Source organism: Rana temporaria, chromosome 8 (assembly GCF_905171775.1).
Source record: "Rana temporaria chromosome 8, aRanTem1.1, whole genome shotgun sequence".
Taxonomy (NCBI): domain Eukaryota; kingdom Metazoa; phylum Chordata; class Amphibia; order Anura; family Ranidae; genus Rana; species Rana temporaria.
Window position 1 is genome coordinate 15,558,465 of NC_053496.1, and position 16,016 is coordinate 15,574,480.

The 16,016-nt window shown below is 45.6% G+C and overlaps 1 protein-coding gene across 1 annotated transcript in view; it reads left to right on the top strand.

The window, feature by feature from the left end:
• LOC120910374 (alpha-1-macroglobulin-like) overlaps positions 1-16,016 on the top strand; it is a 150,196-nt gene that overhangs the window by 90,810 nt on the left and 43,370 nt on the right. The window contains exons 21-25 of the mRNA XM_040322133.1: positions 205-265; positions 351-434; positions 3,306-3,482; positions 5,737-5,815; positions 9,201-9,357. Coding sequence (XP_040178067.1) covers positions 205-265; positions 351-434; positions 3,306-3,482; positions 5,737-5,815; positions 9,201-9,357 — 558 coding nt within the window. The remainder of the gene's footprint in view (positions 1-204; positions 266-350; positions 435-3,305; positions 3,483-5,736; positions 5,816-9,200; positions 9,358-16,016) is intronic.

The following is a 16,016-nucleotide window of genomic DNA, read 5'->3' on the forward strand; positions in this document are numbered from 1 at the left end:
AAAAAAATGTATACAAAAATAAGTCAAATTATTTATTAGGTCTATTAACTGTACTATATAACTGTACTATATATACTACTAAATAGGTCTAGTAACTGTACTATATATACACTATATAGTAATAATTAAGTCTATTAACTGTACTATATAACTGTACTATATATACTAATAAATAGGTCTAGTAACTGTACTGTATGTTTTCAGCCTGGTGGTATCTTAGTGGAAAAGTCTCACAATTTCATGATTTGCATTCCAGTGGCGCAAGGTAAAGAATTATCATTATTATCTAGATTTACAAATTTCTGTGACACTGCTTTGACTTTGTTTTGTTTATTGTCTTCTTATCTTAGTTCAGGCAACCCCAGAGGAGTTCTCCTTAAACGTTCCAGAAGATATTCTGGAGGATTCTGAGAGAGCATATGTGACACTTGTTGGTAAAAAAAATCTTCTAAATGATTACATAATTGCATATGGTGCATATCCTATAAACTAGCAATTAACATTAAAAAATTGGCCAAAACCAAAGCAGCATCAATGAACCAATCCAAGAGCTGAATTACCAAGTCCGATTCCGACTGCTTTTTCCCAGTGGTTGTTAGTCTCGGAATGTTGAGATTTTAGAACATGGAATACAAACAGAAAATAACTATGGAAGCTCTCTGTTTGTATTCCATGTTCTAAAATCTCACCATTCCGAGGGTGAGGTATTGTACATGCTCCAGTCCATTTATATGTCTGCAGGCATTATCCTGCTCAAGCGCATCTGACCGTCTTTTTCATTAAAGAGGTCAACCGGGTCTGGTAAGCACAATTCACTACTTGTGCACATTGGATGTCTTACTAATTATCCAGGTGGTGGAAGATTAACAAGTTTGCACGACCGGAGACGGGTTATGTATCACAGCAAGAAATACATTTAGAGGATATTCGAGCATTGGTGTTGTATCTTTGTTTGCACCAATGGAACTTTATTATTTACTATTGATTTATTGATTTATTTCTCACGTACAACAGGACACATTTTTATTAATTTACTTGTTGTGACTATCCAGCATCATTACCTTCTCTCATAAAATAATCCTTTAGCTCAATGGACCAAAATCCCACAGATATACTTCCCAGAGGAGTGGAAACTGTTGAAGCCAAAAAGTGTGTAGGGGTGGAGGAGGGGGGTCCAAATGAATGCCTATGCTTTAGAAATGGGATCTCCAACAATCTCATAAATCAATAATTTTTGGTCACATAGTGTCAGAATGTCACTTCATGGTGTATTCGGAAGGAAGGATATTGCCGACAGAATATCATAAACGGTCAATCTAAATACCTGTAGATATTTTAGATTTTAATGAATGCTTGTACTTTGAATTGTAGACAGATAGATATGATAACTTATGCTATTGCTGTATACCGGCCTTTCTCAAGCTTTTCAACCCTTGAAAAAAACGTACTCCATCTGGTGGTGGAAACAAGGTAAGACATGCAACTACTCATAGAAGATAATAATAATAAAAAATGATCTTCACTTACCTTATCCCCGCCGTAGGAAAACTGCTGAGAACAACAGATCCAGCCTTCACCCATCACGGCGGGTAATGTTGTGCTAACCTTCAGGGTTCTGGGTCCCTACTTAAAGGAACCTCTTTCCTGGACCTGTAGAAGACTCTGCCAGGAGCTTTTCATGCCACTTAGATTAGTACACCAAAGACTGGATCTCAGAGCCCAGACCTCCAAAGAGAGACATTACAGGCAAACCTTGTTTCTTCTTTCCACGAGGCCCGGGTACCATCCATCTCTGGTGTTTAGTATTGGCCCGAGGTATGGATCTGGTTGTGTAGCTCCTAAGCCCTCGCAAAGACCATCAAACAGAGCTTTCTTCTTAGCACATGTTCAACGTGACCAACCTCCTTAGACACTGATGAAAAAACTGAGGTGCTCTCCATATGGGAGGGGTTGTATAGGGGAGGAACTCGCCTTGTAATTGGGGTTGCCAGTGTCCAATCACCTGATGGTGACTATCTAACCCACTAAGTAATTAAGTCTCTGTGTCCTGTGATGTATGATCAAGAAAGATATTTTAGATTTCAATGAATGCTTGTACTTCGAATTGTAGACAGATAGACATGATAACTTATGATATTGCTGTATAACGGCCTTTCTCAAGCTTTTTAACATGAAAGAACCCTTGAAAAACTGTTCAGGAAATCCCTGCTAATAATTACTATATCTACAGCTCACAGTGCATTAGTGTGATGCTTACCAGGAAGAATCCACTTTACATTTGTGGTCATTGGGAGGAAACCCCCTTACAGATAGCTAAAAATATCATGGTTGTCAGTGGTTATTTATCTGAGAGGTAGAAGTCACTCATTGCTTGAGGAACCCTTAGAAACCTCTGGAGGAACTCTAGGGTTCCATGCAACCCAGCTTGAGAAAGGTTGCTCTGTACACACAATGGGCTAGATTCAAGTAGCCCGCCGTAAGTTTGTGCGGGCGTAGCGTATGTTATTTACGCTTCGCCGCCGCAACTTACACGGGCAAGTGCAGTATTCACAAAGCACTTGCTCCGTAAGTTGCGGGGCCTTGCGTAAATGGGGCCGGCGTAAGCGTGCCTAATTCAAATGAGTATGAGGGGGCGTGTTTTATGTAAATGGATGGTGACCCGACATGATTGACGTTTTTCCCGAACAGCGCATGCGCTGTCCGTGGAATTTCCCAGTGTGCATTGCGATTCAGTTCGCATGCGTCGCGCTATATAAGTCTTTCATTCATTCATTCATTGCTCCAAAGTACGCCGCAAGGACGTCATTGGTTTCGACGTGAACGTAAATTACGTCCAGCCCTATTCGCGAACGACTTACGCAAACAACTTAAAAAAATTAAAAATTCGATGCGGGAACGACGTCCATACTTAACATTGCGTATGCCTCATAATAGCAGGAGCAACCTTACGCCAAAAAAGCCTAACGTAAACGACGTAAAAAAATAGCGCCGGGCGCACGTAAATTTGTGAATCGGCGTATCTAGGTCATTTGCATATTCTACGCCGAAAACGACGGAACCGCCACCTAGCGGCCAGCGTAAATATGCACATTAAGATGCGACGGTGTAAGAGAGTTATGCCAGTCGCACCTTAGGCTAATGTCGGCGTATCTTGCTTTCTAAATACAGAAAGAAGATACGCCGGCGCAGCTTTGAATTTATGTGGCGTATCTATAGATACGCCGGCGTAAATCAATGCTGAATCTAGCCCAAAATCTGTTAGCATTTCTTCAAAGTCATATTGTTGCACATTCTATTTCCTGCAGGAGATATGATGGGTACAGCCATGCAGAATTTGGACAGACTGTTGGCTATGCCATATGGGTGTGGGGAGCAGAACATGGTCCGTTTTGCCCCCAATATCTTTGTTCTGCAGTATCTGGAGAAGACTAATCAATTGACTGATGAGATCAAGAGCAAAGCCACCGAGTTCATGGAGAAAGGTAAGAGACTTTTCGTTATCCTTTAGACATGATTATGTTTCCCAAGGTGTGGAATGTGTACCACTGTAGTGGTCCAAATCATTTGATGGAGGGGGGATTATGGTGTGGGCTTGTTTTTCAGGGGTTGGGCTTGGCCCCTTAGTTCCAGTGAAGAAAACTCTTAAGGCGTCAGCATACCAAGACATTCTGGACAATTTCATGCTCCCAACTTTGTGAGAACAGTTTGTGGACGGCCCCTCCCTGTTTCAACATGACTGCACCAGTGCACAAAGTAAGGTCCATAAAGATATGGATAAGCGAGTTTGAGGTGGAGAAACTTGACTGGCTTGCACAGAGTTCTTACTTAACCCTGATAGAACACCTTTGAGGTGAATTAGAGCGGAAACTGTAAGGCAGGTTTTCTCGTCCAACACCAGTGCCTGACCTCATATGCGCTTCTGCAAGAATAGTCAAACCTTCCCATAGACACACACCTAATCCTTGTGGACAGCCTTCTCAGAAGAGTTGAACTGTTATCAGGGCCGGATTTACTCTCCCTGCCGCCCCAAGGCCAGGTTCCGCAATGCACCTCCTCCCCACCAACCGAACCCCCCCCCCCCCCCCAATCAACGGAGAATGGCAACCGGATGGCAGGTGGTGGCACCGTTAGTTCACATTTTTTCTTCTTTTTTTTTTACTTTTTTATCACTTTTTTTCTTTTTATTTATTTGTAGCTTGTCTCTTACTTTTTTTTATTTTTGTATAATTTTCTTATTATTTTTCTTATTTTTTACTTTTTAATTACTTTTTTATTTTATTAATTTAAATATTATTTCTTATTATTTATTTATTTTTTTATCATTTTTTTTTCACTTAACTTTTTTGCTATCACTCAGGAGAAAACAATTCCCTGTGTGATAGCAATTGGAGATGACATGTTCTCTTTATTGACCCTGTCACCTCCAAAACAGGAGTCCTAGCACTGTGCTAGAACTCCTGTCACAGCTGAGATGGGAAGAGCACAGCTCTCCCCTCCCACTGTGTACATCGGCAGCAGGAACAGGAGACTCGGTGGCCGGGGGAGGACGGAGTCCCGAAGGCAGAGCCAGCAGAGAGAGGTATGTGGGGTGGGGGGAAGAGGGGAGGATGGACGGGAGCACACATTTTACAAGTGATTTCGGCGACATCGCCGCAATCACTTGTTAACGAGCGAGTAGATTCCCCCATAACTTACTGCCCCTAACTGTATGTTCCGGGCGTCGGGGGACTCCATGCCACTGCCGCCCCTTGGCGCCCTGCCGCCCCAAGGCCTGGCCTCAGTGGCCTTGTGGGAAATCCAGGCCTGACTGTTATAGCTGCTAAGGGTAAGCAAACTCAGTATTGATCCCTACAGACTAAAGCCTTGTACACACAATCCAACTTTATGGCCATAATTGTCTGATGGAAGCGTTGTGTCGGATAATCCGTCCGTGTATATGCTCCATCAGACAATTGTTGGCTGAATTAACGACAACAAAAGTTGGCTGTTCATACTCACCAATTGTTGGGCAATAAATGTGTTATATCCGATCGTCCAACTAAAATCTGAAGTACACGCACGCATTCTCCGAACTAGTTCTAAAAATCAGACAACAATAGCAGAAGTTGCCCAAAGGGTGGCGGTAAAGAGCTGAAAAACCAACTAGTTTGGTGAATGTTGGCTGAAAATGTTGGGCCGTGTGTATGCAGAACAAGTTCACGGCCAACGCCCTTCAGACAAAAATACACAGAAAAGTTGGAAGTCCGATCGTGTGTAGGAGGCTTAATACTGGAATGCCATTAAAGTTCATGTGTATGCAGAGCTTTTTTTCTCAGAAAATAGGTGCAGGAACTCAACCACAACCCGTTCAGATTTCACAAACAGTAGGAGGGTCTTAAAGGGGCATTAAATACCAGGATTGCATTACATACAGAGTGCAGAGTTCAGGGGAGTTACACACAGAGTGCAGAGCTGTCACTTGTAAACACAGAAAACAGACTTCTGTGTTTACAAGTGATTGTGGTGAGCAGGCACCAAAGGGTCTGAGCCAGAGGTGGTGGAACCGAGTTCCCCCTGAAAAAAAGCCCTGTGTGTATGAGTGTGAGAAGACAAGCGTCCCAATACTTTTGACCATATAATGTATATGTAATGGTGTGATAATTGTGTCAATTTAACCTGGTTTTAGTAGAATCTCTTCTGCAAATGTATTGTCCATAATTTTTGTCATTAGACTGGTCACTTGTGTTTTGGGTGCAGGGTATCAGAGGCAGCTCAAGTACAAACATGCCGATGGATCATACAGTGCGTTTGGAAACGGCGAGGATGGAAACACATGGTGAGTTTGATGATATCATGAGACGTATTAAATCAGAATGAAAACACTTGATTCATTAACCACTTAAGGACCGCCTCCTGCACATATACGTCGGCAGAATGGCAAGGCTGGGCATAAGCACGTACAGGTACGTCCTCTTTAAGTGCCCAGCCGCGGGTCGCGCGCGCGGCGTGCTCCCGTGACCCGGTACGAAGCTCTGTGACCGTGGCCGCGGGACCCGATCGCCGCTGGAGTCCCGCGATCGGTCCCCCGTAAACACAGCTTCCCCGTTCATCACTGTGGCGCCGTCATTGATCGTGTGTTCCCTTTTATAGGGAAACAAAATCAATGACGTCACACCTACAGCCACACCCCCCTACAGTTAGAAACACAAATGAGGTCACACTTAACTCCTTCAGCGCCCCCTTGTGGTTAACTCCCAAACTGCAATTGTAATTTTCACAGTAAACCATGCATTTTTAATGCATTTTTTGCTGTGAAAATGACAATGGTCCCAAAAATGTGTCAAAATTGTCCGAAGTGTCCGCCATAATGTCGCAGTCACGAAAAAAATCGCTGATCGCCGCCATTAGTAGTAAAAAAAAAAAAATTAATAAAAATGAAATAAAACTATCCCCTATTTTGTAAACGCTATACATTTTGCGCAAACCAATTAGATAAACGCTTATTGCGATTTAAAAAAAAAAAAATAGGTAGAAGAATACGTATCGGCCTAAACTGAGGAAAACATTTTTTATATATTTTTGGGGGATATTTATTTCAGCAAAAAGTTAAAAATATTGAATTTTTTTCAAAATTGTCGCTCTATTTTTGTTTATAGCGCAAAAAATAAAAACCGCAGAGGTGATCGAATACCACCAAAAGAAATCTCTATTTGTGGGAAAAAAGGACGCCAATTTTGTTTGGGAGCCACGTTGCACGACCGCGCAATTGTCTGTTAAAGCGACGCATTGCCGAATCGCAAAAACTGGCCAGGTCCTTTAGCTGCCTAAAGGTCCGGGTCTTAAGTGGTTAAAACAATACATTTCCTTCACCTGTAATATATATGTGTTGCAATTCCTTTTAGTTTAAAGCCAAACTCCTGGGTTTAATTAAAACTAAAAGAAGCCCAGGGCGTCTGAAAATAGAAAAACAACTTGTACTGCAATGCTCACCCTCTCTCTGAGTTGGGCTCTAAGTAATTTTCCCCCTTTATGTTGTATGTAAGTATAATCCATACCGAAACTGCTGGAGGAAGGGAGGAGGCATGGAAAAGGATAAATATAATACAGTGCTCAACATAAATGAGTACACCCCTTTTGAAAAGTAAGATTTTAATCAATATCTCAATGAACACCAGAATGGGAGTGACGTCATCGCTGCTCCGGCCACTCACAGCGCCGGAGCAGCGATACCCGGAAGTCACTCTGGGTATCATGGCGGCGGGGGGAGGTGGTGTCCGAGGACCGCTGCGGGGGCTTCGTTCTCAGGTAAGTAATTCATAATGAGCTAGTATGATATGCATACTAGCTCATTATGCCTTTGTCTTGCAGGGTTTTATTTTTAAGAGAGGATTTACTTCCTCTTTAATTGACACATATCTAAAAATAAAGTGCCAGAATCAAAATAAATCTATAAAAATAAACTAGAACATGTACATTACAAGTTCATAAGTAACCCCCTCCCCATATTGGTGCCCACAGACACGACTCAACATAAAATCTTTCTAAACAGAGACAAATAACGCTTCTGTGTAGAGTGATGACGTCACAGACAGGACTCCACCTTACATGGTACATCTATAGAGAATTTTCAGTGGTCCTCCTGAAGAAGTCTCCATAGATGTAACGCACAAGGCAGTCCTGTTGGTGACGTCATCATGATACATGGAAGGAAACTGGTCTGGGTGCTATCTGTAGGAGCATTGATGACATTATTTGTCTCTGTTTAGGAAGATTTTATGTGTAGTCGTATTCTCTATGGCCCGGATTCACAAAGCACTTACGCCGACGTATCTCGAGATACGCCGCGTAACTATGCCATGCCCACAATCCGAGATACGCCTAAAAATAGGCTTCCTACGGCCGACGTAACTTGCCTACTCCGTCGTATCGTGGGCGCATATTTACGCTGGGCGCATTTGCCGCTCCCATTGATTTTCTATGCACATATGCAAATGAGGGAGATACGCCGATTCACGAACGTAGTTGCGCCCGGCGCATAATAGACGCGGTTTGCGTAAGTCGTACGCCCCATATATGAGGCGCAAGTCATGCTAAGGTATGGACCAGGGAACACAGCCGTCGTATTTTACGTCGTTTAGGTAGTACGTGAATAGGGCTGGGCGTAGGTTACGTTCACGTCGTAGGCAGTGATCCGTCGTATCTTAAGGAGTAGTTACGACGTGATTCTGAGCATGCGCACAGGGATACGTCCACGGGCCGGGGCATGCGCCGTTCGTTATTCGTATCTTTATGGCGCTCGGCCCATCATTTGCATGGGGTCACGCCTCATTAGCATGGCTCATGCCCACTTCCAGCTACGACGGCTTACGCCGAGGGAACCCAGCGCAGTTTGGGCGGCAAGTGCATTGTGGACCTCGAGATATGCCGCGTAAGTGTAACTATGCCGTGCCCACAATCCGAGATACGCCTAAAAATAGGCTTCCTACGACCGACGTAACTTGCCTACGCCGTCGTATCGTAGGCGCATATTTACGCTGGGCGCATTTGCCGCTCCCATTGATTTTCTATGCACATATGCAAATGAGGGAGATACGCCGATTCACAAACATAGTTGCGCCCGGCGCATAATATACGCGGTTTGCGTAAGTCGTACGCCCCATATATGAGGCGCAAGTCATGCTAAGGTATGGACCAGGGAACACAGCTGTCGTATTTTACGTCGTTTAGGTAGTACGTGAATAGGGCTGGGCGTAGGTTACGTTCACGTCGTAGGCAGTGATCCGTCGTATCTTAGGGAGTAGTTCCGACGTGATTCTGAGCATGCGCACAGGGATACGCCCACGGGATGGCGCATGCGCCGTTCGTTATTCGTATCTTTATGGCGCTCGGCTCATCATTTGCATGGGGTCACGCCTCATTAGCATGGCTCATGCTCACTTCCACTTACGACGGCTTACGCCGAGGGAACCCAGCGCAGTTTGGGAGGCAAGTGCATTGTGAATTCGGTGCTTGCCTCTCTGCGCTATGTCGGTGTAGCGTATATTAGATACGCTACGCCGGCATAAATATGCGCCGGTGTATGTGAATCCGGGCCTATATGTATTCACTGGTCTTTCTTTATGTAAGTGCAATTTGAATATCATTTATAGGTAATTAATAAAAAAATGACTGTGTTGTCTATTTTTTTTTTTTTTTTTTAATTAGCCTTATTGTCTTTACAGGCTTACTGCCTTTGTGGTGAAGTCATTCAGCAAAGCCAAAAATTACATATACATTGATGACGTTCAATTGAGTAATTCCTTGTCTTGGTTGACTAAAAACCGATACTATACCGGCTGCTTCCGTAATGTTGGCAAGCTCTTCCAATCTGCTCTAAAGGTAAACCAACTACTCACCAAATCAAATGTCAATGAATTGTCCTGGTGCTGTGATATCGAGTCTACAGAATACGGATAGTGGTGAGTGGTTGGACCTTCTGTCAGGTTGGTATTGCCATCTGTGTCCCTACTGGGGAGATCCACCCCCACTAGTCCCGGTGACCGTTATCTAACCACGGATGGGAGAATTAAAATAAAAATGGAAAACCCAAAGTTGCAACTGTTGAATTTTTGAGTTCTCAGGCCTCGTACACACGACCGAGAAACTCGACGGGCGAAACACATACTGTATTTATCGGCGTATACCGCGCACTATTTTGCCCTGAAAATCAGGGCAAAATCGTGGGTGCGCGATATACGCCGATACCCGCTTTCCCGCCACGAGTTTGAATACTGCGCCGGCATATACCGAGCGCAGTACACTCGTGTATCTTCGGGCAGTCTCGGCACTTCTCGCGCTGATGTCCTGAGCGTACAGGACGTCAGCGCGAGAGTTGCCGAGCCTGCCCGACGATACACGAGTGTACTGCGCTCGGTATATGTCGGCGCAGTATTGAAACTCGGCGCGGGAAACGAGCGGGGAGGACGCCGCGAGGACGCCGCAGAAGGACGCCGGACCCGACGAAGAGGACACCCGAAGCCGCAGACGGACCACGGACCCGACGAAGAGGACCCCCGGAAGCCGCAGAAGGACCCGTACCCGACGAATAGGGAACACCTGAAGCCGCAGACGGACGCCGGACCCGACAAGGCCGCCGATGGACGCCGCGCAAGACACCAAAACTGTAAGTAAAAAAAAAACTTTTTTTCCACAGGATTGGGGGCAACATTAGGGGTGCGCGGTATACGCGGGAGCGCGTTATACCGCGATAAATACGGTAGTTTTGCTCGTCGAGTTCCTTGTGAAGCCGTCGAGAAACTCGACAAGCCAATTTCCTCCATTCCCATCAAGGAAATGGAGAACATGCTCTCTTTTTGGCTCGTCGAGTTTCTCGACAGTTTCCTCGACGAAAATGTACACACGACCGGTTTCCTCGGCAAAAAAAAATCTCCCAGCAAGTTTCTTGCTGGTTTTTGCCGAGGAACTTGGTCGTGTGTACGAAGCCTTACAAGGATGAGAGCAAATCTTACAATTTGTCAACCTGTTTCTAGAAGGGAGTATTCCCTCACTTTGGAGAGATATCCTACATTTCTTACTGGTGGCAATGGGAATGGTCACCAGTAGAACAGACAGACAAAAAAAACTGACAGGGTCTTAACCTTTCCTACTTAAAGGGGTTGTAAAGGTATTTTTTTTATCCTCGTCTTCTGGGGTCCCTCGGCGGATGTCTCGGCTCCTCCCCGCAACAGCTACCCCCCATTCTGGGAAGCGTTCTTCCAAGGGGGTTGACTGTATCAATTGGCTCCGCCTCCGGCACTGCATCATTGATTTAACCACTTAAGGACCCCTTCACGCCCATATACGTTGGCAGATCCCGCGACCCGATCCGAAGCTCCGTGACCACGGCCGCGGGACTCGCGGATAGGGTTGCCACCTCATCCCTTTACAACAGAACACATATGAATTACACAGGTTCTGTGGCTGATTAAGGTGGTAATTGAACTCAAGTGGAGCCTTATCTAAATTAAATTAGCCTCAGAACCTGTGTAATTCATATGTGTTCTGTTTTAAAGGGATGAGGTGGTAACCCTACTCGCGGACCCGATCGCCGCTGCAGTCCCGCGATCGGTCCTCGGAGCTGAAGAATGGGGAGAGCTGTATGTAAACACGGCTTCCCCGTGCTTCACTGTGGCGCTGTCATCGATTGTGTGTTCCCTAATATAGGGACACACAATCGATGATGTCACACCTACAGCCACACCCCCCTACAGTTAGAAAGACAGATGAGGTCATACATAACCCCTTCAGCGCCCCCTGTGGTTAACTCCCAAACTGCAACTGTCATTTTCACAGTAAACAATGCATTTTTATAGCATTTTTTGCTGTGAAAATGACAATGGTCCCAAAAATGTGTCAAAATTGTCCGAAGTGTCCGCCATAATGTCGCAGTCATGAAAAAAATCGCTGATCGCCGCCATTAGTAGTAAAAAAAATTAACCAATAAAAATGCAATAAAACTATTCCCTTTTTTGTAAACGCTATAAATTTTGCGCAAACCAACCGATAAAGGCTTTTTGCGATTTTTTTTTTTACCAAAAATATGTAGAAGAATACGTATCGGCCTAAACTGAGGAAAAAAATAATGTTTTTTATATTTTTGGGGGATATTTATTATAGCAAAAAGTAAAAAATATTGAATTTTTTTCAAAATTGTCGCTCTATTTTTGTTTACAGCGCAAAAAATAAAAACCGCAGAGGTGATCAAATACCACCAAAAGAAAAGCTATATTTGTGGGAAATATAGGACGCCAATTTTGTTTGAGAGCCACGTCGCACGACCGCGCAATTGTCAGTTAAAGCGACGCAGTGCTGAATCGCAAAAACTGGCCGGGTCCTTTAGCTGCATTTTGGTCCGGGTCTTAAGTGGTTAATTGACAGCAGCGGGAGCCAATGGCTGTGCTGCTATCAATCTCCAATGAAGAGCCGCCATAAGTTGGATGCATTAAGGCGGAAAAACACGAAGCTTTACAACCCCTTTAATCTCAAACTAACAAAAATAAGTTTGAGCGGTATATACACTTTTGAATTGTATGGAATTGTATGATCCTTTGAATATTTTTTTTTATTATTATTATTTAGCATTTAAAAGAGGCTAACTACTGTATGTATGATCAGGGGACAGTTGTTGTACTTTACAGTACATTCTCATAATGCATGTACAGTGCCTTAAAGTATTTATACCCATTGAAATTTTCCACATTTTGTCATGTTACAACCAAAAACTTAAATGTATTTTATTGTGATTTTCATGTGATAGACCAACACAAAGTGGCACATAATTGTGAAGTGGAAGGAAAATGATAAATGGTTTTGCAAAATGTTTTACAAATCAATATATGAAAAGTGTGGCGTGCATTTGTATTCAGCCCCCTTTACTCTATAACCCCTAACTAAAATCTAGTGGAACCAATTGCCTTCAGAAGTCACCTATTTAGTAAATAGTGTCCACTTGTGTGTAATTTAATCTCAGTATAGATACAGCTGTTCTGCGAAGCCCTCAGAGGTGTGTTAGAGAACCTTGGTGAAGAAATAGCCTCACGAAGGCCAAGCAACACACCAGACAGGTCAGGGATAAGCTGGGAGGAGCAGGTCTCTGCCACAGGCCTAGAACTTGGATACTTGAATAAGCTAAATGGTTGAGCGTATCCTAACCAGTAAATTTGCGCTAGGGTCACCAGTTGACAGTGGAAGTGTACCTGTCAATGTCCCGGTCACCAGATCCCCGATGGTTCGTTCAAGCCCTTTTGGACAACCTGCCCCTGGGTTCTCCTCAAGCCGATCCCCCACCGAACGGCACCCAGCCTGGGATCACCTCAGTAGAAGGGGGACCCAGTGGCATCAGTTGCTCTTGGCCAGGAGGGCCCAGAGTCAGGAACTCTGTGCGCACACCCTAAAGATGGGTGCCGGAACCAGGAACCCGCGAAGAACCAAGAACAACGGCCTCCGCCACAGAAATACTCCCTCCCAGCATGCACAGCGAGGCTCAACTCCTCTCATTGGCTGCTGGGAAAAAGCGGCTCCGCCTGGACCTCTCTGGTGCCACCTGACGCCCAGGGATGGTAACACATCCCTAGATTGCAGTCTGAAGCCCCGTACACACGGCCGAGGAACTCGACGTGCCAAACACGTCGAGTTCCTCGGCCAGTTCAGCCCTGAAGCCGCCGAGGACCTCGGCGGGACGAGTTCTCCCATAGAACAACGAGGAAATAGAGAACATGTTCTCTATTTCCTCGCCGAGCTCCTCGTCGGCTTCCTCGGCCGAAAGTGTACACACGACCAGTTTCCTCGGCAGAATTCAGCCAGAAACTCGGTCGGAAGCTGAATTCTGCCGAGGAAACTGGTCGTGTGTACGGGGCCTGACACACAGAACAATCCAGATTTGGCGACAGCCAAATTTAACACAATTAGGAATGAGAGCAAACTATCTCTCTCATTCCCCCACTAACGTTAGCGTAGCGCCTTTACTGAAAGTAAGGGGGTGCTACATATAGTTTATTTGTACTTGCATGTAATTGAGTATTCTTTGTAAATTAAAATTTCACCACATTCACTAAGCCCCGGGGGGAATATGCTTTCAAAGTGAACAGCTTATCTACCTTTAGTAAATCAACCCCATTATGTGGGGCTGATATCTTGCTAAATAAGAACTGCACTGGGCCACTAAGAGCTCCCTTTAGTGGCTGCTGCACAGTTTTCTGTATTTAATACAATATTAAAGCAGAGCTCTAAAAATGGAACATCCTCTTTTCGGGAACCCTCGGGTGTCACATTTGGCACCTTTCATGGGGGGAGGGGAGTGGCCAAAACTGTCTAAGACAGGTATTTGCACCCACTTCCAATCCTCCAGCCCCCCCCCCACTGTCTCCTGGGAAACCAGTGAGGATGGGCCGGCCGATCGCGCATGCGCAGTAGGGAACCGGGCAGTGAAGCCGCAACCCTTCACTTCCTGATTCCCTCACTGAGGATGGCGAAGGGGACAGCAGAGACGAGCGACTTTGCGGGCGCGCTGGACAGGTAAGTGTCCATTTTTTAAAAGTCAGCAGCTGCCGTATTTGTAGCTGCTGTCTTTTTAAAAAAAATAAAAATCCGGAATGGACCTCCGCTTTAAGCCTGTAACAATGTGCGCTTCATGTCAAATTACTTTTTTTTGATCAACTGTTGTTCAAATCTATTACGCTACATAAAGTGCCAGGCAAGTAGAGGCAGCAAAATGACAATCAGTTGCTTTCTTCCATGGGGTTGCTAGCAGTGGCGGCTGGTGATAAATATTTTGGGAGGTGGGTGAAAGACTAACAATACCCCCCCCCCCCCCCCAGATGGACGGAGATGTGGTGATCCTCCCCCACAGGAGAAGGGCTATGTTCTATGCTCTCCCCGTGTATCTATAGGATGCCAGTTACTCACTCACCAGGCTCATGCTCTCCTGGCTCCCAGCCCTTGTTGCTCCGTCCTATGGTGTAGATCCGGCTGATGGAGGGACATTGCAGCGACATGGCCACCAGCGTCTCTCGTAGCTCGGGGTAGTGGTCAGGAATGGACTGGCCATTGGGACTACAGGGAGTTTCCCGGTGGGCCGATGGCTCAGTGGGCCGGCTTCAGTGACAGCGGACCGCCGCCCCCCTCCGCTCCTCTGTCTCACCCTCCCCGCAGCGCTCACCTGGGGGGAACAGAGAAGCAAGGGGAGGACCAGAGGAGCAGGGGGGACGACAGAGGAGCATGGGGGGAGGGGACAGACAGCTGACTCAACAGCTATGGCCTGGGATTTTCCCATTTCTGCCTAATCTTGTCCGATAAGGGGGGCACCAAACTGATTCTTTGCCCCGGGTGAAATAATGTCTAGCTTCCCCACTGGTACTGCCTATAAGAGGACCAGTACCAGCCGCTCTACTCTAATAAAGTAGAACGGCTAGTGGCTAGTGAAGGGGGAGAGGGGGCTTGGGTGGCCGGGGGGTGCGGGAGTTGTCCGGCCGCCATGGGAGAGACCTGTCAAAGTGGGCCAGTCTGGATGAAGTCCAGGGCCAAATTTTTGTCCCAGTCCAGCCCTGGTAGTGGTGATACTGGAAGGAGATGCCCGCCACTTCCTGGCTCAGCCTGTTCCTCTTGCCCTTGGAGGTCATGCAGTAGACGGTGAGCAGAAGAAGGAGCCTGCAGGCAGCCAACCACAGAGAGCCCCGGCTGAGACTCCCTGGCCAATCAGGACCTGCTTCGCTTCCTAATTGACCAGGAGGCATTATTGCATTATGGTGTGCACCCCAGAGCACAAACACACATGTATGTATATCAGCAGAGCAGTGGACGGTGTCAGAGCAGAGAACGGTATCAGTAGGGCAGTGGATGGTGCCAGTAGTTTTTATTATTATAATTTTTTTGTATTTTTTTATTATTTAATTTACAATTTTTTTGTAATTTACAATTTCTTTTTTATATTTTTTTTACAATATTATAATTGTTTTTACATTTTTTTTAGGTGTCCCGTTTGGGGGGCTTTGGGGAAATATCAAGGGTCTAAACGGAGAGAAAGGGACTAAGGGCAGAGCTTCCCCAGTCCCTTTCTCTGCAGCCTCAGCTGCCCTGGACAGTGAATGAATGGGAAGCAGGGGCGGACTGACAACTCATGGGGCCCCCCTGGGCAATAGAAGACTATGGGGCCCCCGGGCTTACAGATGGCCACCATGCCAGGAGGCAGTGCAGAGGCGGGGCAGTTAAAATCTCTGGATTTTCACATCAAAAGCATGTCGGTTTCGGACATATCAGGGACAGATGTAAAAAGAACACAGATTTTTACATACTGTCCCTGGTTTTATTGAGCCTGACAACCCTGATGGGGCCCCCTAGTGGCATGGGGCCTGTGAAGGACTTTTATGCAATTGCCTATATGCTTCAGTTTAATTCTCTGCCTGCTATTTTAATGTCTGTGTGTTATGTGTAGAAGGTGATTTCATGGGGACCCGAATGACTCATTCCTCTGCATAACAGACTGTTGAAATGTTAATGTCCCA